Source organism: Sciurus vulgaris, assembly GCF_902686455.1.
Source record: "Sciurus vulgaris genome assembly, chromosome: 11".
NCBI lineage: Eukaryota > Metazoa > Chordata > Mammalia > Rodentia > Sciuridae > Sciurus > Sciurus vulgaris.
This window is the reverse complement of record NC_136472.1, coordinates 16,668,203-16,696,173: the sequence shown is the minus strand read 5'-3', so window position 1 is coordinate 16,696,173 and position 27,971 is coordinate 16,668,203. Positions and strand designations below refer to the sequence as shown.

General features: G+C 42.2%; 1 protein-coding gene across 4 annotated transcripts; it reads left to right on the top strand.

Moving 5' to 3' along the window:
* Positions 1–384: 384 nt before the first annotated feature.
* Positions 385–26,442, top strand: ZDHHC5 (zDHHC palmitoyltransferase 5). Of its 4 annotated transcripts, none has more exons than XM_079102278.1 (13): positions 385–673; positions 3,558–3,589; positions 4,719–5,895; positions 13,844–13,965; positions 18,589–18,746; positions 19,881–20,053; positions 20,209–20,311; positions 21,338–21,429; positions 21,946–22,078; positions 22,513–22,633; positions 23,178–23,290; positions 23,758–24,617; positions 25,039–26,442. In XM_079102278.1, exons 3-13 carry the CDS (start codon positions 5,792–5,794, stop codon positions 25,202–25,204), a joined length of 2,145 nt encoding a protein of 714 aa, XP_078958404.1. In that variant the 5' UTR covers positions 385–673; positions 3,558–3,589; positions 4,719–5,791; the 3' UTR covers positions 25,205–26,442. The 4 variants fall into 4 exon arrangements, with proteins under 4 accessions (XP_078958404.1, XP_078958406.1, XP_078958407.1 ...); XM_079102279.1 differs by lacking the exon at positions 385–673 and adding an exon at positions 785–1,063; XM_079102280.1 differs by lacking the exon at positions 3,558–3,589.
* Positions 26,443–27,971: the final 1,529 nt, after the last annotated feature.

The window sequence follows — 27,971 nt, the reverse complement described above, 5'->3', positions numbered from 1 at the left end:
CTTAGTTGGAGGGGGTTCGGCGAATTCGATAGGATAGCCGCTTGCCTTCGAGCACTTCTTACACACACGCATCATTTTTTTTTTTTTTAATTTCCAAAGGTTTCTACCTGGATACAGCAGGAACAGAAAGTAGGACGAAAGAAAAGGGAGGACTCGCCTGGCCATTTCCTCATTCCTGACTCCTGCGCAGTTCAACAATTGCCCTCTCCGTGTCGTCCGCGGAGCCCCACTGCTTTGCGCGCGCGTTCCCACTTCTCTGCGTGCGTGCGGCGCTGTGCTCCTGCATCCAATCAGAACGCGAGGTCGCCGCGGTCGCCTGGGTTCGCGCGCACGCCCCAGAGCGGAGTGGGGGTGGGGGCTACAGGTGAATGGGAGAGTGAGCGGGGGCGGGCGCGGCGGCGCGAGCCGCATGAATGAGAGGAACGTGCCCCGCGCGAGACGTCGCGCGCGCCCGGGCCAGGGGACCAATGGGAATGCCGGGAGGGCTCGAGAACCGGCACTGAGGGCAACGGCCGCGCGCCGGCTCGAAGACGAGCGTCGCCGGGCGGGAGCGCGCCGGAGCGGGGCGGGCGTGGAGCGTGCGGGGGCCGCGCGCTGCCTCTCAGAGGCCGGACGGCACTGCCGAGAGGCGGTGGTGACAACGACGGCGGCGGTGACGGGCACCGCGCCGGGGGTGAGTACCGGGGACACCGGCCCCTGCGGAACCGGAAGTGCCGGACCAGTGAGGTGGGAGGGGAGAGTGACCTCTAGGGAAGGGGGACTGAGGAGGGGGAGGGGGTTGAGGCCCCAACCCTCCTCTCGGCCGGGTCATCGGTCCGCGGCAGGACCCGTGGGCCCCGAAACGGACGACGAGTAGAGGCCGGGGATCCGCGGTCGCCGGGGCTCGGAACGGGTTACAGCCGGGCCGCGGGGCTCCGGACCTGGTCCTCTGCGCCTGGCACCCAGCCGCCGCCCCTCCGCCCCCGGCCCCGCGCCCCCGGCCCGGGCCGTCCCCTGGCAGCCGGCTCCCTCAGCTCCGGTGGGCCCTGCCGCGGTGGACTCCGGCTTTTCGGGCTCAGTGGTGGTCAGTTCTGCCCCGTACATTGGTTCTCCTTGCTCCAGCCCCGCGGTGGGGACTGACTCCTGTGCCCCTTTTACAGACACTGCGGCTTGGGTCTTTTCGCCTTACTCTCCTGATACTTACTTTGGCTCAAGATTCATCCTGTTCCCTCTTCTCTCCCACCCGTCCGCTTCCTCCCCCCACCCCCACCAACGGGGTGCTTTATGCTTGTGGTACTTTATACTTTTTACAAGTGTAGCTCGAATGTGTTTGCCGGTATTGTGCCTATAGGAATCTCTTTGTGGGGCAGGGAAAGTGTTTTGCTCATTTGCTCATTTGGCCAAATGAAAACCCTGAAATGAGTAGTAAGAAAGTGACTTAAAGTTATTGAAAGCAGTTGTAGGATCACATATATGTTATGTATGTTATACTGTAGACCATTTTTCTGCCTTGGATTTTCACTTCCTGGTTAATGCATTCTTGACCAGGTAACTCTTATAGTTGTATCCCCATTCTTTTATCCCAGCATCCCTCTGTTCTACATCACATCTCTTTATAGAGTGCTCATTGTAACCTATTCTATAAAACCTGCCTAAGGTTCTTTTAAAAAAAATAAATAAATAATTTATTTATTTTGATACAAGATCTTGCAAAGTTACTTAGGGCCCCTTGTGTTGCTGAGGCTGCCCTCGTACTTGGGAATCTCCTTCAGCCTCCCAAGTCGCTAGGATTAAAGATGTGGGCCACCACAACCTGCTTAATGTTTATAAGAATTGTTTTGCCAGGTACTTTGCTACCTCAGTGTATAAAGATAGCACACTCATTTTAAACTTCTGCTTGACTCTTTTCTCTTATTCCATGGCACCTCAGTTACTTTGTATTTACTGTCTTATACTATTAGGCTAATTTATTTTAACACACTTGTGTTGTCAGTGGTACAGCTTATATCCATTCATTCCTTTAAGGAAGTACTCATATTAAACCTTATTAAAACCTTTAAACTACATATCCTATATTGTTTTACCTACATACATATTTCCCTTCTGTACATTACATTCTGCCTGACTCAATAGACATTCTTTTACACTTTTTGGTACTGGTGTGGATCCAAGTTTTTGGCTCTCTTGAACCAAACTCTAATGATCTTCTCTAATAATGCAACATGTCCTTTTGCTAAGACTTGGTGTGCGTTTTATATCCAATACATTTCTAGATTTTTGTCTCTTTTTTAATGTATAACTTCCAAACAACTCAAACTCTAATCTCTTTTGTACTCTGGCCGTATTAACCCACTTGATTTTTTTTTTTCCTATGGAAAATATAATCTTCAATAATACACAATGTTGGGGGCTGGGGATATAGCTCAGTTGGTAGAGTACCAACAAGGCCCTGGGTTCAATCCCCAGCACCACCAAAAATAATAGTAATAATAATAATACACAATGTCTAAAAACTAAGTAAATAAAGTTAAAAAATAATATACAATGTCTAAGTGATATCCTACTTTAGATAAAATTTAAGTAGTCTAATTTTCCATCTCTAATTTTGTGGTCTTTGAGAGAAACATTTATTTTAATAGTACTGTCTACAAATCAAGAATTTGCCTCTTGAGGCTGGCACAGTAGCGCACACCTGTAATTCCAGGAGGCTGAGGTAGGAGGATCCCGAGTTCAAAGCCAGCATCAGCAACAGTGAGGCCCAGGCTCTAAATAAAATACAAAAAAAGGGCTGGAGATGTGGCTCAGTAGTTGAGTGCTACTGAGTTCAATCCCTGGTTACCTGCACCCCACCCCCGCAAAAAAAAGAAGAATTTGCTTCTCATTAACAAAGGTATTTAAGCCTAAAGTCAGAAGTTTGGACTTTGTTTTTTATAGGAAACAGGATTAAATAATCATAAAATAAGGGACTAAAGAGGACTATTTTTTTAACCACTATAATAATTTCTTGTAATCACTGGGTCTTTACTCCATTTTAATATTGTTTGGTCTTCTGAAATTCTATTTTTAAAGAAAGATGATGAATCTTAAAGGAAGGCACCTTTGCCTTCCATGCCACAGGTGAGAGAGGAAATAAATTCCAGGGCACATTTGTATTTCACTATCTGACGCCTCTGATTTTTTTAATCTTTCTTTTGGTATCAATTGGTAGACTTTGTGAGGGGAATGAGACTGCTTTGTTTCAGAATTATAACTTAAATAAAATTTGGGGTCTGTAGATTTCAGTTTATGGGCATTTGGTATTGTGGATGAGGAAAAGAGAGAAGGAGTTTGTGTCAGCAAAGGGACATGTGAACTCCTGGGTTCTGAACCTGATTGTTCAGATGATTCAGTAGAATGACCTTAGGCATTTTCTACTCTTCAATTTTACAGAGTGGGATAAGGGACTGTGTCACCAGATAATGAGTAAAGTGTTTTTGAGATCACCAGATGAAAAGCATGGTATAAAACCAAGGTACTGATGTTATTTTGTTATTATCATCAACAAAAATAATTGTTGCTTTTTTTTTTTTTTTTTTGAGGTGTTGGAGAGGCAGATCCTCCAGCATACTAGGTAAATGCTCTTCCACTGAACAACATCCCCTACCCAGTTGTAACTGTTAATCATTTCAGGTGTGTGTGTCGGGGGCTTTAGTTTACTTCCTAATAGGCCAATGTAGGAATGAAAAACTATTGAATTGGGAAGAAAGGGAACAACTCCCATGGTAGACCCAGTTTTTCAAAGAGGACATCTCACCTTTTTTTTTTTTTTTTTTTTTTATTGTAAACAAATGGGATACATGTTGTTTCTCTGTTTGTACATGGCGTAAAGGCATACCATTTGTGTAATCATAAATTTACATAGAGTAATGTTGTTTGATTCATTCTGTTATTTTTTCCCTTCCCCCCACCCCAATCTCACCTTTTAATATAAGAACGTTTGTTATTCGGGTGATTCTACAAGAGTAAAACTTCAGCTCTTACCTCTGTCACTGAACATTTAGTATATGCCAAAAAGCATAGAGGAGTAAGAAAGACACAGAAAGAAAATGATATTTGCTATCCTAATTTCAAGGTAACATTTTTCATTGTAGTAATAAATACTCTCTTTGTCTAAAGAGGAATGTCTGTTTTAGGACTGCCTTTTACTGCTGTGCCCTTGTTTGTTTTTAGATTTTTATATTCTTTATTTATTACTGCCCATTTATGTAAGGTAAAATGGGATCCCCCTACAGAAGCTAGTCCTTTGATGACCTTAAGCCAGATAAAGCCATGTTCTCCTTCCAATCTGAATAGCACTTGGAAAAGTGAAGGATTCTGAATCCATTGTCTTCCCAATTCAGAGTCCTTTCCCACATACATTAAGTGAAGTAGATAATAATCTTTCTCTCAAAGGGCACTGTTTTTTTCATACCCAGGATTGAACCCAGGGACACTTAACCACTGAGCCATATCCCCAGCACTTTTTTTATTTTATTTAGAGACATGGTCTCCTTGTGTTGCTTAGGGCCTTCTTAAGTTGCTGAGGCTGGCTTTGAACTCAAAATTCTTCTGCCCCAGCCTCCTCAGCCTCTGGGATTATAGGCATGCAGCCACTCTATCTGCTCAAAAGGTACTTTTTAACAGTGTAGCCTGTGGGGTTTTATCCTGGGGCTCTTAACAAATGCCCTGAAAGAATTTCTTTGATATTTGCTTTTCTACAGGTGAGGCACCATAACAAAGTTGAACTCTGCATTTGGAAAGCCCAAGATTGAAGAAGAAAGATCAGAGACATTGGCTAGCCTGGAAACGGGAACATCTTTGGAACTTTGCTTTTATCTACAGTAATCATTTAAAGTATCAACAAGTGGAATTAATTTCTTCATTTTATTCTGCTTATTAGGAAAAACATGACTTCAAGGATTTTAAGTTTCCCTTTAGTTTTGCATGAACTCTATAGGAAACGGAGCCCTTAAAGGGCTTGGGAATAACAAGAAGAGATTGAAGACAGACAAGCTTGCTCTCTGTTTTCCCTCCCCCTTCAAAGAAAAGGATTTACAACTCAACCCTGTGACAGCTGTTGTCCAGCTTTGGCCATCAAGAGAGAAATAAATTAAATCACCATTGCCAGATTACAAACCCTGGTGAAGTCAAGGTGTGGGAGTGGTGGCATTGAGAAGACTGCCTAAAAGGGACAAGGACAGCAGTAGAGACAACTTCTTTTTAAAGCTGGAAGGGGCCGAGGTTCCTTCTTGGATTAAAATAGAAACGCTGGGCACACCTCTTAGGTGCAGCTCACATTTTGTGGAAGTGTGGTAGTCTTGGAGGTACTTTTGTATCTCCTCAGAAGAATTTTTCCTTGATCGACGTTTTCTGCCCTACCCTGATATTTTCCCCTTCTTTCCTTATGAAGCTCTGCCTCCATCTGTGAACTATATCTTGATCTCTTCGACTGTCCATGTTCTCCACCTGCAACAGTTTGCATGTGTATAGCCTTCTGTTTGTTTTCAGTTTTAAAACTGTACAAGTTGTTTCTTAATTTTCCCTTCTGCTTTGTTCTGGGGAGGTGGTTATTCATCATTTGAAATCACCTTTCCCCCTCCCATGTGCTTTCCCTCATTTGAGATCTTTTGACCTTCAGTTTTATTTGGGAGGGGGAAGGGTGATAATTTTAAATTTTCTGTTTTCCCGGGTTTCCTTCCTTTCTATTGTTTCCCTCATCCCATTTTCTTGTCTGTTCTGCCGCTGTGTGGGCCTGGGCTATGCGGCAGGGCAGATCTCCCATCAGAGCTCCAACATGCCCGCAGAGTCTGGAAAGAGATTCAAACCCAGCAAGTATGTCCCAGTCTCAGCAGCCGCCATCTTCTTAGTAGGAGCTACAACACTCTTCTTTGCCTTTACGTGAGTTTTCTCCCAATGGTGGTATTTGGGGGTGGAAGCATTCCATGAGAGGTGACAGAGTATACATCTCTGAGTTTTGCTAGTTACTTGCAAAGTCAAGTGACTGCGAGTGTTTGGTGATCCAGGTAAATTCCAAATCCCAGAGCTATGTAAGAAAAGTGATAATAGATTATTCTTTCAGATTTGTTATAAATTTGACTGTTGAATTTTCTACTTTATCCTTCCTCCCTTCCTTTGGAATCATAAATGTCTTCGTGTTTTCCACCCATCTCCATTATTAGTTGATCCTAAACTAGGAAGGAAGTGGGAGGAAACCACCAGAGATGCTAGAAGCAGCTTAAGCAATCAATTCTATGAAAGAAAGACAGACTAAAGTCTTCTGAAATAGTAATGGTTTTTCTCAAGGATGTCTGAAACTTAGGTTTGAGATTGCAGAAACTGGGTACTGGAGAATTTCAGAATAGGTATACCTTTGGGTCAGTTTTGGCTTTTAGTGCTTCTGAAATGTTTTTGTTTTTTGTTTTTCCTGTACTCTTAGGAACTGAAACCTGGAGTGAAGGCCACTGGGAAAGGGCAACCTCTTTTATTTTTTGCAGTACTGGGGTTTGAACCTAGGGCTTCATGCATGCTAGGAAAGCACTCTTTCACTGAATTACATCCCTAGCCTCAAAGGACAAGCTTTATTTAGGAAAAGAGCCCTAGAATCCTTTTACATTAGTTCTTGCTGATGACAATGAGAGTAATTTTTCCATTCTTTCGACCTGTTGGAAAAAATGGTTGGAATTGAAAGATTTTCCACTTACGGAGCTAGGTATATAGCTTAGTGTTAGAACACAGGCCTAGTATGCAGGAGGCCTTGGGTTCATTACCCAGCACCACAGAATAAAAAGGTTTCCCAGAATCATCTGCCTCATTCCCACTTTGTATCTTCAGAATTGGTTCCTCTACTTGTTATAGGAGGAGACTTGAGTGATTTACTCTTCTTTTACCCTCAGTATTGTAGCTCTCAATGCCCTGTTCAGCACCTTTTCTCTTTCCAGTTTATAAATTTGTGCCAGGCTTCTGAACCTTATACTGTTGAGTCATTGAGTTGGCACTCTAGCTGCAGCTCTTCGAACCACAAGAGCTTGCTAGGTCTTCTGGGGAGTTCACTTTGACATGGTTCAGGCTCAAACCTAAGTACGAGGTGTTGTTCAGAGCAATGTGAGGTAGCTAGGAAGAACGAATTGAAGTGATAGGGAATTAAGCAGTTTGAACTCACTGAAGCAGAATTGTTGGCGTGAGATAGTTACACAGAAAGCCAATCTGAGATAGGAGGGAAAGAACCTCGCATACCAAAAACAATTCTTTAAAATGTGGGTCACTTAGTCAAAAGAGTTAGCAAAGTGTTACTGATGTATTCCTATCAAGTTTTTAAACAAGAATTAATCATTAACAAATGAGTGTCAGCGTTGTTTTTACCTTTTTTTTTTTTTTGTACCAGGAATTGAACCCAGGGATGCTCAACCACTGAGCCCGCATCCCCAGCCCTTTTTATTTTTTATTTTCAGAGTGTGTTGCTAAAATGCTTAGAGCCTTGCTGAATTGCTGAGGCTGGCCTTGAACTTGTGATCCTTTTGCCTCAGCCGCCTGAGACACTGGGATTACATATATGAGTGCAGCACAGACTCCCCCTCCCTCCCACACACACCTGGTTTATCTCTTCCTTTGAAGTGTGGAAATAAGATTTTTTTTTTTGACCCCTACCTCTGCAGCCTGATCATACTTGCCAAATTCCTCGAGGTTCTAGAGACAGCCTGCTCTTCCTTTATCCCTTTCTCTTTTGCTTTCTTTTCTCCCTTCTTTGCTTTCCTCCTCTCCTCTTTTTTTTTTTTTTGTACTGGGAATTGAACCCAGGGGTGCTTTACCACTGAGCTACATCCCCAAGCCTTTTTAATTGTTTGAGATAGAGCCTTACTACGTTGCTGAGAATGGCCTCAAACTTGTGATCCTCAGTCTTCTGAGTCCGTGGGATTACAGGTGTGTGCCACCCTGTCACATGACAGCCTGCTTTTCTCTTTTGGTACTAGGGATTGCTTTACCACTGAGCTATATCCCCAGGCCTTTTAAATTTGAGACAGGGTCTTGTTAAGTTGCTGAAGGTCTCGCTAAGTTGCCTGGACTGGCCTCAAACTTGTGATCCTACTTCCTCAGCCTCCTGAGTCGCTGGGGTTAAAGCCATGTGCCATCATGCCCGGCCAGCATACTTTACTTTATCTAGCTTCTCTTCATTATCTTTTCTTGTTTAAACTCATCATGTTCAGTATTCTGTCCTCCTATGTGCATTGATTGCCGATGAAGGAGGGATGAATCTGTAGTGTCAGAACTTGTTTTAATTTTTGCTTTTATGTGTAGTAAGCAAAATCAAAATTTTAACCGAGGGACATTTCTGTCATAGTATACTTGTAGCATTTGTGGTATTGGGTCAGGAGGAGTATGTACTAGGTCAGTTTGACACTCTTAGACTTGCTTGATTTGGGAGGGTCTGTTTTGCTTTAAGCGGAAAAGCCTTGGAGAAGCTAGGATATTCAGGAGTAAAGGGTTTCTCTTTTAAACTATCTGTTCTTGAGATGGAGCATGCAGAATCCTTGTTCTTAATTTGTTAATCTGGAGCCATCGAAGTGCCTGGCAGGTTAAACCAGTTTACCTGCAAAGAGGTGTCCTGACATGGGCTTTTTCTCAACAGATAGTTGAAGCTATTTAACCTACTTTCTCATTCTTTGGTTCCAGTAAAGTAGGGGCCCTCCTCCCATGGTCTCTCAGCCCCAGGAGAAAAGATTTTAGAGGATATCATTGACTCACTTTGGAATTATTACCTTTAATATGAAATTAGAAGAGCCTTAAGTCATAACTGAAGTTCTCGCTGGCATTAATTTTCACAGGACCAATTTCTGGGCTCCGTTGTCCCCTAAGGTCTACTCTGCCCACCTTGTGAATGTGTAAATGCTTGTTTATTTTACTCTCTCACCTAGAAAGTCTCTTCTCTTTTTCCCTTAGACCGTAGTGTTTCCCCTATAAACATGTATCTGTGTTGAGGCACCATTTTCAAACACTTTCTCCATGGGATCTACCCCTTTGAGGTTCAGTTCCTTGGAGAATCACCTGTTGAAAACCATATACAATTGAAAATAGAGTTCATGGTGTCATGGAGAGGTAAGAGGAAGACTGTCTCTGAAATAGTTCCTGGATGGGGCCTTAAATCTGGAACTACTCTGTCATCTACCTCCTGTTCTTTTCACTAGGCTACAACTGACCATTCTTACATCAGTCTAGGCCCCAGGTGAAAATGAAAATGACTTTGGGACCTCAAGGACTGGGAGTAGGAGGAAGAGTCCTTTTCAGCTGGCAGACATAATTAGTGGAGGCATGTAGGCTTCAACTAATTATGAACAATTTACCCTCCATGTTTCTTTGTCAAGTAGGGAAAGCTGTGAGCAAAAATTATCAGTTGGGTTTGGTCATCAAAGAAATAATGATCTTCTGTCCTAGAGAAGTTTGAATAGAACAGTTGAGATTTTCCTCTCAGAGCTGGATCCCTTTTATTCCCTGAATTTGCCTAGTACTAAAACTAAACTGTAGTGGTTGGGGTCCTTCATCTTCATCATTTTCAGACGAGAGTGTCTGCTAAAGTAACCTATCTCCTCCCAGTTAAGTTGTAACCTCTGCATTTAAGGTAATGCATTTGGATCCTCATTTGTCATAGTTTAGTTTCCTTTTGTGATTGGCGTGGGGATTGGTAGGTAAGTGGGATAAGCATCATTTAGGGGTCAGGAGACTGATTTCAGTAAAGTCTGTTAACCTTTGTAGACCTCAGTTCTTCCTCTGTATAATGGGGAAGTCAACCTAGACCATTTTATTTAAGCAGTATGATCCTGTTTCAAAAGAAACCTTCTGTTGAACCCCAGTACATAAAACAAAAGATGGGAACACATGGTTCAAATTAGGCTGGCGTGTATAAAGTCCCAGTCACTTGCTCAGTTTCCCTTCCTGAGGTCCCCTGAGGCCCTGAGGCCTCCTTAAGGCTCCTGGCAACACCCATTGAAATCACCAAATTCATCACTAAAGTTTCCTCTATTGTAAGTTAAGTCAGTGCCTCTTTTATTTATTTTTGGTACTGGGGATTGAATCTAGGGGTGCTTTACTAGTGAGCTACAGCCCTAGTCCTTTTTTTTTTTTTTTTTAGTTTTTATTTTGAGACAGTCTTGCTAGGTTACTTCGGGCCTTGTTAAGTTGTTGAGGCTGGCCTTGAACTTTTGATCCTCTTTCCTCATTCTGTGGAGTCCCTGGGATTACAGGTGTGTACTACTGTGCCCTGTTCAGTGCTTTATTTTGTCCATTTTTAAAATTGAAGATGGGGAAGGGGTATTGGTAAGATCTCTGTTTCAGGTGATCCTCTAAGGATAGCTCCCTTTCAATTCTGCCTCCGGCTTCTTCCAACTGTTTTCTTCATGGAGTTGGGCAATCTCAGTGGCTCTCCCTTTTTTTCTTTTTTTTTAAACCATAACTGCGGAGGTGCTAGCACCTGATTTGAGTGGGCGCAGCCTCGTGACTTAGGGCATTAATTGAGCAGTGATTGTTGCTTTCCTTCCCACGTGGTTTTCTCATCCAGGAGTAAGTGTCGCGGTCCTACATATGTAGCAATCAACTGCGGGAACATCTATGGTATAGAGATACCACAAAGCAAATGTTCTAAGAGAAACTTAATCACCTGCAAGGGGAGAAACTTGTTTTCCCATGGAAACTGGAAGGAAGCATTTCTGGATGAGAATCCCAAGGACAGGAAATGGGACATTCATTACAGACTTTTCTCATCAACAAGGAACCCTAATCATATGCTCAAGTAACATGTTTGGCATGGGTGGAATGCATAGGCCTGTTCTTTAGGAGCTTAGTGCCTCTGTTTTTAGTGCTTTGAATCACTGATACCTCAGATAGGGGAAGTGGAATTAAGAATGAAGGTGGAGCTGGAATGATAATTGATGATGATGGTAATAATTAATACTGTTTTCTTATGTCTTCTATCCAGTGAATGCTCAGTATTAAGCCAACTGGTTTAAAAAGAATTTAAGAATCTTTTCAAACATTTACCTTCATCTTCATATTTATGTTATGTAGCTGAAGTAATAAGCTTGAAAGTTTCCTGTGGATTACCTAAAGCTACATAGTGAAGCATCAATCTAGACGGTATTAAAATCCAAAGCTTCTTGACTCTACTTTGTTTTTCTTTCGAGGAACTTGTATCAGTTTTTATAATAGGAAGTGTTAGGGAGAGCTAGAAAACAGGGTTTTAGGCATATGAATATTGACATCCCCTCTTCCCAATTTTTTTGTCCTTGAAAACAGAAATGTTGAATGGGTGGGCAGAAGAACCTGTTCTACCTGGGATAGCTTAGGTCTGAGAATCACATCCATGAGTCAGCCTGCCTTCTGGGTTATGGCCACTCCCTTAGCTTCTGGTGCTCTGTGATTATTGCTGTAGTCTGAGAACGAGCCCCAACAACTCCTTTCTTTAGTTTTGGCCTCATCTTCCATTAAAGGCAATGGATTCAGACAGGCCAACATGGGGTGGTCATTTAGCAACAAGGCAAAGTACTAAAGCAACAGAAAGCCTCTTCTCAAGCCAAGCAGAATATGGGCTGTGGCAGGAACAGGCTTTGTTCACACATTCCCCTCCTTGGTGGTGTTCCTTCAGGTAGAGTGTCAGGTTAAAAGCAGTGGGTTTCTGGATCTAGGAGCAAGTAGTACTTATGAAGTTGAATTACTTGCGTCACTTGTAGATTCTGCTACTGTGGGGGCAGACTTTATTTTGGCAACAGATATTGGAACTCAGTTTCAGGATTACACACTTAAACGGGATGGTTGATATCAAGAAAACTGTAAGGTCTGGGGATGTAGCTCAGTTGGTAGAGTGCAAGCACAAGGCCCTAGGTTCAATCCCCAGCATTGCAAAAAAAAAAAAAGAAAACTGTAGGGGTAAAGTTCATCATCCAGTGGTAGGTTGGCAGGATACCCAAGAAATTCAGTGAGTTGCTTTGTTTGGAAATGAAATTGAAGAAAGTGGGATCAGGAAGATCAAAACCTGGGCTACAAAGGGACTGATGATATTACTAATAGTTTTCCCTCTGGATGGAAGGCTTGCTTCTTTTTTTTCAAAGCTCAAGAGGCCACAGTGGCCAATACTAGGAATTTAAATCATGGGCAACTCCATGTTCTGAGGATTTATTTTATTTTTCCCTTCTAATTATCTTCCCAGGCTGTAGGAGTAAAGTGAGTCACCCTTTCTCTTCTTCCCCAGGCGGAAATTGAAGCGACAGCTAAGTGCTAGGGAGGGGCTCTGACCTGGATGACTGGTTTTCAGTTTCTCTCCCTCCCTCCTAAGGAACCTAGGAGGTCAGGCTTTGGGGTGGGGCTGTGCAGGAACTCTTCCTTCTTGCTTGTATTCTACCCCACACCTTGGCAAGGTATTGGGCATCTTTTTGAACCAAGAACTCAGAGAAAGAGGCTTCACAGGGGACTTTATTTGACAATAGAACTATGACAGGGTCTGTTCTTTAAAAATTTTAAGAATGAATGGCTGAATAGAATTTGAAAAATAGGTACTGGTAGTAAAGATTTGTGAGGTGCTTTGTGACAGTTTTGTCTCTTATTTTTGGTCTTATAACTGTCCTAAATCACTCTTCAGCGCTGTGCTTTTTGTTACGATGGGTGGGGAGTGGACAGATCACCTTTCTTTATAGAATTCAGGACTGCTATGGGTAGGCCTCCAGATTCACATTACTCTCTTACTCTCATAACCCTTCTTCCTTCCTTCAATGAACTCTTCTTTTCTTCTGCCTGGTCCAGATAAAGGGGACAAGGACATACTTTCTGTCCTGATTCTGGAGATTAAGTTCTCAGCTACAAAGTAGATTAGGGCATTTAGCCACTGTCTTGTAATGGGAAGTTCTCCCTTGGCTGAGACAGGAGAAGGGGGTGTTTGATACTCCCAACACAGCAAGGCTCACATCAGAAGTTCCTATGAAACTTTGAACTCCTGGGAAACCAGCAGAGAAAGGAAGAGCCCTTGAAGTGCTTCTACTTAGACTTATCCTGAAAGAACCTGAGCTTAACCTTGGATAGAAGCATTCTTTTGTTATCTAAAGCAGTTATCTAATGCATGTCTCTTGATTTGAATGCTGTGGAATACTAGATGTTTGGCTAGTTTCTTTTTCTAGAGGATTTAGGGCTTCTTTGGTCTGATATGCTCTGTTTTTTTCCTCCCCTACTTCTTTGCTCCATTTTCAGATGTCAAAGGTGGGTCTAGTTCTGTCTTGATAACCATCTTTGTTTTTTTTTTTTAATTTCCAACCTAGGGGACTAGCATTGAATAAAGCTCTCAGGAATCTCTGATATAGGGAGAAACATTAGGGAGTTGAGAGTGGTTCACAGCCAGTTGGGAAGCGGGGAGGAAAGCCAGAAAGCAGGTGGTATCTCATGTTTTGGGTCAGGGTGCAGGTCAGTGGGACATGGCTGGGATCCAGAAGTCTCAGGCTCCTTCAGAGAAAGGAATGTAGCTGGTGTCAGTTACATAGTCAGGCCCTAGTTCTCAAGTCTGGTTAGAAAGGAGGTAAGTTCACATTCCAGAACATGTGGAAAACCCACTGGGGAATAATGAATTGAAGAACATAGACCTCAATGCAGAGGGTTAAGATAGGACAGATTCTGTGTCTCATATCTTGATCTAAAATGAGCAGTTCCATGGGAAATGCACTGGGCCACTTGATCGAAAGGATAGAGGTAATTATTTGAGGTGGCAAAGGTAAACCATGTAAGATTTATATATAGCTATGGAGGCTGATTTTACAGAGTTTTGTATGATTGGTGTCCAAATGTTAGAGGCAGCCCCTCATCTTCTTTATTATTTGTGTAGGTGTCCAGGACTAAGCCTGGATGTGTCACCTGCAGTGCCCATCTACAATGCGATTATGTTTCTCTTTGTGCTGGCCAACTTCAGCATGGCCACGTTCATGGACCCAGGGATTTTCCCTCGAGGTAAGATCTCTTGGCAACTCCTTGTTGCCTTTAAAACATGATTGTTCTGGCAGACATGGTCGATCTTGGGCCTTTAGAGTCTAAGAAGTATGGAATACTTTTATAGTCTGATGATGAAAAGCAGGTCAGGAATAAATGTCATAACTTCTAACTATTTGATTTATTTTGGGTCAGCTCTCTGATTTTTAGTTATTCATTCAGCAGAATTTCCCCCCCTGGACTGGGGACTGAACTCAGGGATGCCCTGCCACTGAGCTACATACCTAGCCCTTTAAAAATTTTTTTCATTTTGAGACAGGGTTTTGTTAAGTTAGCTTTGCCTTGAACTCAAGATTCTCCTGCCTCGTCCTCTTGAATTGTTGATATTACAGGTGTGTACCAAAGTGCCCAGTCTCAGCAGAAATTTATTTAGAGCATATGATATTGCTAGGTAATGCCCATGGTAAGTTAGATTGTTTTAACAGTGGCAAAGGTAAACCATGTAAGATTTATATATAGCTATGGAGGCTGATTTTACAGAGTTTTGTATGATTGGTGTCCAAATGTTAGAGGCAGCCCCTCATCTTCTTTATTATATGTGTAGGTGATGCAACTATAGGAGGCGTGAACAAGGTTCTGTGAAAACATAGTAAAGGGTAAAGTGATATCTGCCCAGAGAAATTGAGGAAATGCTGCTAAAAGTAGAAGATGGAAGGAGGGGCATTTTTAGGCAAAAGAAGCAGCATTTCCACAAGCCGTAGCCATCAAATGATGAACTCAGTGGGACTGGTACATTTTAGTGCACAGTGGCACCAGAGGGAGCAGGAGATAAACCCAGAGCTAAGTTGGGAAGGACTTTATATGCTCAGCTAAATAACTTTATGTTTGGTTAAATAGATTATACTTCTTTCTTTGCCAGTGAGAAGTCTTTTTTTTTTTTTTTGTACCAGGGATTAAACTAGGGGGTACTCAACCACTGAGTCACATCCCCAGCCCATTTTTATATTTTATTTAGAGACAGGGTCTCACTGAGTTGCTTAGGGCCTTCCTAAGTTGCTGAGGCTAGCTTTAAACTTGTGATCCTCCTGCCTCAGCCTCCTGAGCTGTTGGAATTACAGGCATGTGCCACTACGCCTGGCTAGAAGTCTTTAATTGGAGGTATCATGGGATCTGATTTCCTTTTACAATAGTAATTCTTGTAAGAATGTACAGATAGACTTGGATGGCTGTGTCAATAATACAGACTAGAGGAGAACTTGAATTCATGGCTGGATGTACAGATTTTTCAGATGTAGACTCAAAAGAATTGTTCATGACAGATTACTGGGGCAGGGTGAAAGGGTCATAGACTCTACTGCCATTCCACCCTGAGTATGCCTGATCTTGGGAAGCTAAACAGGATTGGGAATGGTTAGTACTTGGATCGGACAGTATGAATGAATTGTCTTGGTTTCAAGGTTCCTAACTTATGGGGCAAGTTGATGCTATTTTTATAAACTATAATATGACTTATAGGAATGTTGAACAAGTTTGAAGGGAAGAAAAGCACTCTCAGACTTACTGAATTTTTTTTTGTTTTTGTTTTGTTTTGTTTTTAAATCTGTGCTGGTGATGGAACACAGGACTTTGCACATGCTAGGCAAGTGGTCTACCATTGTGCTGTACTCTCAGCCCCAGACATATTGAATTTGAGATATGGGTCATCCAGGTAAAGTTAACCAATGGGCAATTTAGTAGACAAAGACCTTGGTTTAGGAATCTTTAGCCATGTGGTATTTGAAGCAACAGGAGAAAGATTGTCTAGAGAAAATAAGAGTAAGATTGCAAACCAACCAAGGTCAGACCTGATCAGCACTGACATTTTTCTAATGAGCAGAGTGGAAGGAGGAGCCATTGAAGAGGAATTGAACAAGAAGGATAAAGAGGACAAAGTGGGAACTAAGGAAAGTTCATGAAGTAGCGATGATTGGTAGTATCAGAAATTAAGAGAGCTCAAATAGTATGAAAACTCAAAACTTCTTATTGTTTTGGTAATTAAGAAATAATTGATCTTAAGACTAGTTCTAATAATGTATATATCATGAAGAAATACAACTAAATTATAATTGTTTGGAAGGCAATGAATGAGAAATGAGGAAGGAGTGTCAGTATTAACATTCCATTTTCAAGAAGTAAGCAAAGAAGGCAGAAATGAAATAATAGCTCATGGGAGAAGAAGGAACTTTAGGATACAGAACATATTTTTAAAAGCATGGTTGTAGGGTAAGATTGAACCAGAAAGATAGTGAACTTGTAGAGAGAGGATATGCTTTCTAGTGCATATCAGAAGGTTATGCAGAGAGGAAGAGGAGGAGGCTGTTCCTGGGATAGGTAAGAAAACATTACTGAGGATATCTAATTTTTCCTCTTCAATGACAGGTCATTTTGTAAGAGCCAGACAGGTATGGCTGGGATAGCAACTGATGAGATTTTTTTCTGGAATTCATCGTGCTCCCAGAGCCTGCATCAGTGTGATTTCATCGTTTGTGATTTCTGTGAGAGGAAGGAACTTGATGTTCCTAATGGCAAGGAGGACTATTTTAGTGAGCCTTTAATGCTCATTCATCAAATATTTAGTGATCTATTATATGGAGGACATGACAATGATCATTTGGGATGGTTTCTTTTAAAATATCATTGTTTCAGATAGACTCAGTGGCACATGCCTGTATTCCCAACACGTTGAGAGACTTGAGGCAGGACCATCGTAAGTTTCAGGCCAACATCAGCAACTTGCTGAGATCCTGTCTTAAAGTAAAATAAAAAGGACTGAGATGTAGCTGAGTGGTGGGTTCAATTCCTAGAATGGCAAAGAAAAAAATGTCATTTCTTTCAAATTGCTCAGTCTTAAGCCAGGTATGGACGTGCATGCCTGTAATCCCAGCAGCATGGACTGAGGCAGGAAGATCACAAGTTTGAGGCCAGCGTCATCAATATAGCAAGGCCCTAAGCATCTGGAGATCCTGTTCCAAAATGGAAAAAAAAAAAAAGGTGGGGGGCTGGGGATGTGACTGAGTGGTAAAGTGCCCCTGGGTTCCATTTCCAGTACCAAAACAAAGCAGATTGAATAGCTGTCTAGAAAGGAAGCTAGAGAAGATATTTATTTATCTATTTATTTATGGTGCTGGGAATGTAACCTAGGATCTTAAGCATGCTAAACTACTCTACCACCAAGCTGCATCCCCAGCATTTATATAAATACAATATATGATAAGTTACAAGAGTAACCAAAGAGCTGTTACAAAGAGAGTTTTCTGTTAGATGATGGTGTGGAAGGATCGGGAATGCCAAAATAACTAGCATTTGAATTTTTTCCCTTCCAAAGGAAAACCCTTCATTTAAAGTAAAGATTTGGAGCTAGAGTGTGACTGAGTGGTAGAGCACTTGTCTGGCATGTATGAGGCCCTGGGTTCAGGCCCCAGCACTATCAAAAGTAAATAAATTAATTAATTTTAAAAAAATGAAGATTTTGAGTCAGGTCTTGTGGTGCATGCCTGTAGTTAGAGGTACATGGGAAGCTAAGGCAGGAGGATTCCTTAAGTCCAGATTTGAAGGAAGTCTGGACAACATAGCAAGACCTTGTGTTCAAAAGAAAAAGGGGGGTATTCATTTAAAAACTATTAAAAAGACAAATGTCATGTCACCTATAATTTGACAGTCTAGAGAGAACTACTGTTATATATTGTGGTATATTCTCTTCCAATATTTTGAAGCTTATTTTTTTTTTTAACTTTTGGTGACAGGGTCTCCTATGTTGTTGTCTAAGCTGTCCTCAATTTTGCAGTCGTCCTGCCTCAGTTCCATGAGTAGCTGGGATTATAGGCCTGTGCCACCATACCTAGCTTGAAGATTTTTTTCATAATTTTTTGCTTCACTTATGTATATCACATACCTGTAGTAGAATGTCTATTTATATTTTCAAAGTGGGGGGGGGTCTTTCTATTCATATGGTTCTTTTATTTTTTAAAATTTTTTGTCTATTTATATTTATATTTATGGGAAGTTCTCCAAATCAGTGAAATTTGAAAACTTAATTTTTAGTCCCTACATCATCACTTATTTTTCCTTTCCATATATTTTTTTCTAGATTAGTAACAAAAAATAAAAATTACTCACTATAAATGAGAAGGCAAACAATATCCTTTCAATTTTGAAATGAAATGGTATCTGATAGTTGAAATTGAGAGGCCACTCAGGGCTTATCCAACACTACTGAAAAAAAGCCGGCGTTAATAGAGTAGGGGAAACCATTTTGGGCAAGGGATTTGTGTTGAGAAAAAGGTTAGTTACCTCTCTTGGATTACTGTTATTCAGTCATGTACTTAGAGATATTGAACTATTATTAAAACTCATTATATATGTATTTTGATATATGAATTATCTGTTTCTTTTAAAATACATTCATAATGCGTAAACCAAAAATATCAGCATATGCATATCAGAGCCACTTCCTCTGAGTCATTTTCTTTTAAGTTCCTAGTCTCTCTAACGCATTAAGACTGTGAATTCCTTCAAAGTATAGACATATTTTAAGCATCATTGTGCTCCTAATGCTTACTGTGGTTTTGGCCTAGTTGTTTTTTAACTGATTTTTCCTCTCTGTAGCTGAGGAGGATGAGGACAAGGAAGATGATTTCCGAGCTCCCCTTTACAAAACAGTAGAGATCAAGGGCATCCAGGTGCGCATGAAATGGTGTGCCACTTGCCGATTCTACCGTCCTCCTCGATGTTCCCACTGTAGTGTCTGTGACAACTGTGTGGAGGTAAGAGTACTAGGTGGAGTGAGACTCAGTGCTTAGCCTAGGTTGTTTTCATCCTAACCACAGAAGAGATTCTTGGCCTTAGATGAAGTACAATCCTGGCTAACTACTTTGGCTCCCTGGGTAGCTCTGTTAAAAGGTGTTAGCAATGAAGTAAATACATGAGAAACAGAACAGGAATACTCTTGTCATTTCAGGAAGGAAGTTTAATCCTGATTGAACATAATTTTTTTCAACACAAGATTCATAGCTCAAGCTTTCCATCCCTTGGCTCATCTATTGGTTATTTGTCCTGGTTTTTTGTTATCTCTTGCTTCCATAAAGTCATGCCATTGTATTAAACTTTGTGTTTGCCGTACGAGGGATTGAACCACTGAGTTATTCCCCAGCCTTTATTCTTTGAGAGAGGGTCTCACTTAATTGCCCAGGCTGACCTTGAATTGTTATCCTGCTGTATCAGCCTTCCAAATTGCTGGGATTATAGGTGTGCACCACTATGCCTGGCTTGCATTCAAATTTTTGTTAGTTTTTTTCCTCCCAGCTGTCCTTTTGCATTCCTTGTCCCTTACATCATTTTTATTTTTTTTCCCAGTCCCTTTTTACTTACTGTAAGAATCTACCTGTCAGATATTCTTTCCAAAGCCTCTTATGAATCTTGAATGTTTTGCAAAGCTTTTGACATTTATCCTTTTGTGAAGTTCCTTGGTCACGTAGAATAAACTTTCGACTTTTTTTTTTTGGTATTGGGGATTAAGCCCAGGGACACTTTACCACTGAGCCACATCCTAGCCCTTTTTATTTTCTATTTTGAGACAAGGTCTTGCTGCTTCCAAGCTGACCTTGAACTTGGAATCTTCCTGCCTCAGCCTCCCAAATTGCTGGGATTACAGGTGTACATACGCAGCCACACCTGGCTTGGTCTTTGCCTTTGATCAAACTCCAGATGGTCTCCCTTACAGATAATATAGAGCAAGAGAAATTGCTTGAGCCTGTTTTTTAATTTTGCAGCTAAATGATAAACGTGATTGTAATTTACTAAAAGTAAAACTTAAGTTCTGCCTTTTGTTCCTCTTCTCGACAGAAGTGATCTAGTCCTGTGGTCCAAGGATGCCTCTCAGTGTTTCTTTTTCTCTCTAGGAATTTGATCATCACTGCCCCTGGGTGAACAACTGTATTGGTCGCCGGAACTACCGTTATTTCTTCCTCTTCCTCCTTTCCCTGACAGCCCACATAATGGGGGTGTTTGGCTTTGGCCTCCTTTATGTCCTCTACCACATAGAGGAACTCTCAGGGGTCCACACGGCTGTCACGTATCCTTTAAGAACATTGGGTTGTGGGATTCAGGCATGGGGAGGAATGAGGAAAGTAGAATCCTGCAGTAGTAACTGTCAAAGGGAAAATAAACATAGTATGGGTTGAGGAAGGCAAGATCAGTTTGCTATTCTCCTTGACTGTTTGGCAACAGAATGGCAGTGATGTGTGTGGCTGGCTTATTCTTCATCCCCGTAGCTGGCCTCACAGGTTTTCACGTGGTGCTGGTGGCTAGGGGACGCACAACCAATGAACAGGTATAGGGAAGAGTGACAGGAGATCCCTAAAGAGCAGGGCATGTCTTAAGCACTCTGATTAGTGTTTAGCATAATGTTTCCACAAGTTGAGGCTTAATGAGTACTTTATATTATGATTCAGAGATTAGTGTTAGGGGTGAGGTAGAGCCTTTTCCTTAATGACCGTGAGAACAGTTTTGTTTCTTGGGTAACATTTATTAAATGCCCATTGTGTACTACACAATTTAGGGTCTTGAGTTTATAAAAACAGTAAGAGAGTCGGGCCAGCCCTCAAGGTGTGTATAGTGCTGCTTAGTGGAAAGAAAAATTATGCATATTATAATAGCTAATTGTAAGTGCTTACTCTTACTTAAGCAAGCCTGCTCTCTGTATCTGTGGGTTCTATATCTGGATTCAACTAACCCCAGATGGAATATAATTGGGGAAAAAATTGTGTCCACACTAAACATATGGACTTTGTCATTATTCCCTAAATAATACAAGTTATTTACACAGTATTCACAGTGTATTAGATAAGCAATCAAGAGATGATTTAGTGTATATGAGATATTCAGGGTTTATGTGCAAATACTGTGCCATTTTATTTAAGGAACGTGAGCATCTGTGTATTATTTTATTGTTCAGTATTCAGAAACTACTTATCCCATTTTACATGAGTAAACTGTTAGACTCAAGACAGCTACCCTGAGATGGAACTAGGATTTGAACTGAAGACCCTAGACTCTATAACGTCCCAATTTTTTTTTTTTTTTTTTTTTTTTTTTTTTTTTTTTGCGGTGCTGGGGATTAGAACTCAGGGCCTTGTGCTTGCAAGGCAAGCACTCTACCAACTGAGCTATATCCCCAGCCCACAACGTCCCTATTTTTAACCATTAAAAGTATAAGCTTCTTGATGGTAGGTTTGTTTTTAGTCATTTTTGTGTCTCCCAGATAATGGATGCCCAATAATTTTCTGTCAGTTTGTTTTGATCTTTGGGATCAAGGTTCCATGGTCTGACTGATTGGGTCCTTTTTTCCTCTGTCTAGGTTACGGGTAAATTCCGGGGAGGTGTGAACCCCTTCACCAATGGCTGCTGTAACAATGTCAGCCGTGTACTCTGCAGTTCTCCAGCACCCAGGTATTCCTACCCCATTTGATTAGAGTTAACTCTCAGTGAGACTTCTGTCTCCTTTGGGCTTAGTCTGTATGGAAGAAGTCTGGTGGGAGACTGGTTTTCTGTGTTAGAATGGGAAATCATTACAGAGGAGAGACATATCCATCCTTACATGAACTCTAAGTTCAGTTGATATTCTTCAGGTATTACTCAGCTAAATTCCTTTGACAGGGTTGAGGATGAATAAGATTTCATCCAGAGTACCGTGAGCTAGGTCCCTGCTCACAAAGACCTAGTCTTCAGTCTTACTGTAGTTCCTTATGGAATTTAATTAATGGATTTAGGGCTAATCTTTTCCCTGACCTGCTAGAATTTTTTGTTTTTTTTGGTTGGGACTGGGGGGGAATTGAACCTAGGGCCCTGTACTCTATTCACTGAACTACACCCATAGTCCAGTAATGCCTCCGTTTGTAAAATGCACACAATAGGCAACCAGTGAATATTTTTAAATGAGGAAACCACCTCTCTTTTGACACTTAGGTATTTAGGAAGACCAAAGAAAGAGAAGACCATTGTAATCAGACCTCCTTTTCTTCGGCCTGAAGTGTCAGATGGGCAGATAACTGTGAAGATCATGGATAATGGCATCCAGGGGGAGCTGAGGAGAACTAAGGTGAGGAGTTTAGGGAAGTGAAACGAGGTAACTTGGGGAATCCCACTTATGGCAGAGATAGGAACTTTTTTTAGTTTACATCTTAGAATCACATACTGATTTGTGTTAAAATCACTGAGATACAAATCTTTTCTTCATTAGACTCAGTGACAATAGAAATTGAGCTCATTCATTTCCCTCTCTTCATAGGTTTTAACAGCTTGCTTATGGCAGACACTCACTAAGCAATTGTTGGTTGAAGTGAACAAATACATGACAGAATTAAGCCTTGTTGAAAACTTTTGTTTATCCAGAATTGTCCCCTAACTGGCTCTTTTGCTTTGTCTTCCATTCCTATAGAAACGTAACTGACTCTCCAGTACCTCTTATGCCAATTTAATTGAATTACCCAAATGCTCAGTTCTTCAAATCTGATTTTCTCTATCATTTTCCAGTCCAAGGGCAGCCTGGAGATAACAGAGAGCCAGTCTGCAGATGCAGAACCTCCACCTCCTCCTAAGCCAGACCTGAGCCGTTACACAGGGCTGCGAACACACCTCAGCCTAGCTACTGAGGGTAAGTGCTACCTTGATCCATGAGATCCTAATCTAGAAGACTGGTGTAAGGTTACTTCTGTAATATATAAAAGAAAGCAGGTAAAGACTGAGTCTACTTGTGTTGTGACTAAGAACACCCTACAGGAAGTAGCAATAGTGCAGCCTCCTCCAGTAGTTTGGATTACAGGTGTGCACTTGCACACCCAACAAGTTCTTTTGTGGGGGCAGGTACTAGGGATTGAGCCTAGGGGTGCTTTACCACTGTACTATGCTCCCAACCCTTTTTAAAATTTTTTATTTTGAGGGTCTTGCTAAGTTGCTTAGGGCCTAAGTTGCTGAGGCTGGCCATGAATTTTTAATTCTCTTGAGTTGCATGAGCCATACCACCTGGCTCCAGCAAATATTTATTCTTGATATCAGCAAAATTGTGTTCCTTAGTCTTTCCTTTTGGTGGTATATCTATCTGTTATCATCTTCTCCTTCCCCCCATACTTCAAGGAACCCTAGGAATATTAAGAGAACAGCTTGTAAGGCAGTGTTTTCCTGGGCTTTTCTACCTGCAGATAGCAGCCTCTTGGGCAAGGAGAGCCCCCCGACACCTACCATGTACAAGTATCGGCCGGGTTACAGTAGCAGCAGCACATCAGCCGCCATGCCTCATTCCTCCAGCGCCAAGGTACTGTATGCTGTAGAAGTGGGATTGTAATATACATCATCTCTTTTGGGGGAAAAAAAAAAAAAAAAACAAGCTGTGGGAAAGGAAAAGGCAGAAGGGAAGAGAAGAAACCAAGGGCACTTTATGAATTGTTGGCCTTAGTAGAAATAAATTTCCTTGAAAGTGTGTTCTTTATCAAAGAAGGAGCTATGTATTACCATAAAGCATTGATTACAAAGTTCAGATCTGATCCCCAAACCTAATTCTGCCACCATAAGCAAGTTACTTACTTAAACCTTCTCCAGTCTCATTTTCTGCATCTTAAAATGAGAAATTATCTATTCCAACTCATATCTGACTTAAGGGGTTAAACCAGATAATGCATGTAGAAGTTCTGTGCATACTACTGGCATATAATTCTATTCTTGACTCCTTTGGCTTTGGGGTCTAGTATTAGAGCACTAAGTTTGTTTTACTTTCTTCCTTAGTTAAGTCGTGGGGACAGCTTAAAGGAGCCAACCTCAATTGCAGAAAGCAGCCGCCATCCCAGCTACCGTTCAGAACCCAGCTTGGAGCCAGAGAGTTTCCGTTCTCCCACCTTTGGCAAAAGCTTTCACTTTGATCCCCTATCGAGCGGCTCACGCTCCTCCAGCCTCAAGTCAGCACAGGGCACAGGCTTTGAGCTGGGCCAGTTGCAGTCCATTCGTTCAGAAGGCACCACCTCCACCTCCTACAAGAGCCTGGCCAACCAGACACGCAATGGAAGCCTATCTTATGACAGTCTACTCACTCCTTCAGACAGTCCTGATTTTGAGTCAGTGCAGGCAGGGCCTGAGCCAGACCCGCCTTTAGGCTACACCTCTCCCTTCCTGTCAGCCCGGCTGGCCCAGCAACGGGAAGCCGAGAGGCACCCACGTTTGGTGCCAACCGGCCCACCACACCGAGAGCCCTCACCAGTCCGTTATGACAATCTATCACGCCATATTGTGGCTTCCCTTCAGGAACGAGAGAAGCTGCTGCGCCAGTCACCCCCACTTCCAGTCCGTGAAGAGGAACCAGGCTTGGGGGACTCCGGCATTCAGTCAACACCAGGCTCAGGCCATGCTCCTCGTACTAGTTCCTCCTCAGATGATTCGAAGAGATCACCCTTAGGCAAGACTCCACTGGCACGCCCAGCTGTCCCTCGTTTTGGCAAACCAGATGGGCTGAGGGGCCGAGGGTTAGGATCCCCTGAACCAGGCCCAACTGCCCCATACCTGGGCCGATCCATGTCTTACAGCAGCCAAAAAGCCCCACCCGGTGTCTCTGAGACAGAGGAAGTGGCCTTGCAGCCATTACTGACACCCAAGTAAGTATTAGTACCATCCTGATCCTCAGCCAACTTAAAATTAGCATCCTGCATGAGGTGTCAGGGCTTTGCCTGTGCATTTTAATATAGGTGTACTCAGGGCTATCCCTTATAGCTCCTCATTTTTATTAATTCCAGCTGCCTTTGTGCAGTTCCTCCTTAAGAGACTAAAGATTAATTCTTTTCCCTTAATGCTATTTCCTAACATATTCTGAGAGTCACTATATGATAGCTGCTATTAGAGCGAATAGGGGGTATAGGAAATTAGCTTGTTTTAAACATGGCAATAAAACAAGATTGTTTTAATAAGAAAAAATAGAGAAAAGCACATTTGTTTTCCTCTTAACCAAATTTTAAACTGTTTCCCTTTTCTGTACTTTGTGCCCCACTTCCTGACAACTCTCTCTTCTTTTCTTCCCAGAGATGAAGTACAGCTCAAGACCGCCTACAGCAAATCCAATGGGCAGCCCAAGAACATAGGCTCAGCCTCTTCTGGCCCAGGCCAGCCACCTCTCAGTAGCCCCACAAGGGGAGGAGTCAAGAAGGTGTCAGGGGTGGGTGGTACCACCTACGAGATTTCTGTTTGAGCCTTCGGCGCCTCCTCTCCCCATGCCTCTGCGCCTACACCAAAGGGCCCCAGGTGGCCACCTTCCTTCCCTCAAGGGGCTCCCTTCCCCTGCATGGACATTTTTTAAACCACCGATTCCAAGGGGATGAGGTGCGTTTTATAAAATGCAGTGGGGTTGGGGAGTTGGAGAGTTGGGGCCCTGAGACTGGGGTAGCAGCCCCTTTTACCTTTTAAGACCTTCCCTTCCTTAATCCCTGGACCAGACTCAGTGGACATTTGTGCAATTGCTCACCCTGGAGGGAACCAGATCATTTTTAAAACCAGAAATAATTTTTTTTATTATTGTTACGGATTCTATTTTTTTCCTCTTCTGCGTTACCAGGTGTGTGTGTACATATATATATATATATATATATATATTATAAATATCAAAGAAATTATATATCTATCCTGGGATGGGAAAATGAGGGAGGGATATATATAAGGAGGGGAGATTTTGCTCTTCCCTTTCCTCAGACCAGCAGGAAAAGAGGAGACCTCTAGGTCTTTTTCCCATGGTTCCCTCTTGTCCCAGTTACCAACTAAGGAAATAGCACCCTCTGTTGGTGTTGATTAGGAAAGAAACCTGGGGAGAGGTGAGTTCTGGGGTCTTGGTCAGAACAGACTTGGAGAGAGCTAGCTTTCAATGTTCATTGGCATTTAATTTCCCCAGGAAAGGGGTCAGTGCTCCATGACATTGGTGGTGGTGGTGGTGGTGGTGGTGGTGGTGGTGGTGGTGGTGGTGGTGGAGGAGGAGGAGGAGGAGGAGGAGGAGGAGGAGGAGGAGGAGGAGGAGGAGGAGGAGGGTCATCAGGAAGAGAACTTGACCTAGCTCAAGAAACAATACTGGATAATCCCCCCTTCTTGGGGGAGAAGGATTAGAGTGGGCTCCTTCAGTGAGCCCCTCATAGCTTCTGCCTACTTACATGGTTAACGTGATTTAAAATCGAAGGCCAGGAGAGAAAAAAAAGCAATATTTTTCATCACATGCCAAAAAAATGGGATAGAGTAAAGGAGTGGCAGGCCTAGGCCCCTCCGAGTGTCCCTTGGGGGTTACCCCTCAGCCCATCTCAGTATGGTGCTGGGTAGAGGGGATACCTGGGTTCTAACCTCTAAATAGGGAAGACCCCAACCTCTACACAGAGGCCCTTTTATTTTTTATTCTGATTAGCCATTTTAAACCAACAAGGAATAAAAAGAAATCCTGATCTAACAAGCTTCCCCGACTTGTGTTTTGTCTGATTAAGGCAAGGTGAACAATCTCTGGTGGGAAGTCATCAAAATGAAAAATCTCATCTGCTTCTCTGGTCTCAGCCCATCTTTAGGCTGGACATGAAGAAATTTACATATAACAACAGCTCTTTTCATATGGGTAATCTAAAATTTTCTGAAAGAAGCCTTCTGCAACCACCAAAACTTGTCATTTCAAAGCTTAGGGAACTCTTTACTTGTGTCACAGTTGTTCTTTAATTTTGTTTCTGAAAAATAAGGTTCTTTTTGGATACAGCCAAAGGTAAGACAGTAGTGAATACCTGGTAAAAGCAGGTTGACCAATTACCACATATTGTCTTCTATTTGTCAAAGCAAAGGATGGTGCCCTAATTTTAAACAAGCATCCTCAGACATAAGATCTCAAAAAACTGGCCAGAACCCTGTTTTCAAGTGTATCAACTCTTTCCTGAGGGGAATTGAATGAGGGCTTTCTACCCACAGATCTGGCTCATAGCAACAGACTTTAACTGTTCTGTATTACACTTAGTTTAAAATCAGATACTAGTTCAGGTTGGTGCTGCATACCTGTTATCCCCCCAACTCCAGAGACTGAGGCAGGAGGATCACAAGTTCAAGGCCAGCCTCCGCAACTTAGACCCTGTCTCAAAAATAAAAAGGGCTGGAGATGTAACTCAGTGGTAAAGTGCCCCTAGGTTCAATCTCCACCACATACCACACCACCCCCCAAAAAAGCAAAACAACCCAAAAACACATTAGTTCAGGTTTCCTCAGATGTTTTTAGTTACCTAATCTGCTACAGAAAAAAATGTAAAGGGATTTATTTTACCTTTTTTTTTTCCTTCTTGCAATCAGGGATTGAGCCCAGGGCCTCTTGTGTCCTACACAAATACTCTACCGCTGAGGTATGTTCCTAGTCTTTATTTTTTGAGACAGGTTCTCACTGAATTGCCCAGGCTGGCCTCAAAATTATGATCCTCCTGCCTTCTGAGTAGCTGGGATTTCAGGTACGTGACTGTGCCTGGGTGTTTTACAACTTGATGGCTATTTTAGGCTTTATTGTTGCTATCTTAGACACTTGGAAGTATTTCCAGAGCAGCCAAGTAATTTCAATTCCTAACTAAGCAAAGAAGCAGGTGAAACGTTGTTTTTTAAGACTAGAAGCATTTGCATTTTCTTGGCTAGAGGTTCATTTCAAAAGATCATGGGATTCTGACTAAAAATCAGTCGCTGAAACGCATTTGGTGATTTTGGATGCCTTTTTAGTTGGCTATTCTGTTTCAACACAAAATAGACCTGGAAGCACACTGTTGAGCTCTAATTGGATCGGCTGTTCAGATGGAGGCTGAAGATTTATTCAAGTACTTGGTTCAACAATGTGGGCAGTGTTATGTATTTGCTGTGGAAAAGTATTAGCAAGCTCTGCCTCACTTTTTTCTCTTGGGGACCATGTTCCCCCACTTCATTTTTGTTGTTTCCCTGCCCCTGCTAAAAAGATCATGTAATGACAAGACCCA

What these genes read in the sequence shown, in the direction of transcription:
- ZDHHC5 (XM_079102280.1), top strand. Translation starts at nt 5,792, where the DNA reads ATGCCCGCAGAGTCTGGAAAGAGATTCAAACCCAGCAAGTATGTCCCA. An exon ending in CCTCAGCCTAGCTACTGAGG is followed by an intron (nt 22,634 to 23,177) that starts GTAAGTGCTACC and finishes TTCTACCTGCAG; the next exon opens with ATAGCAGCCTCTTGGGCAAG. An exon ending in CTCATTCCTCCAGCGCCAAG is followed by an intron (nt 23,291 to 23,757) that starts GTACTGTATGCT and finishes TTTCTTCCTTAG; the next exon opens with TTAAGTCGTGGGGACAGCTT.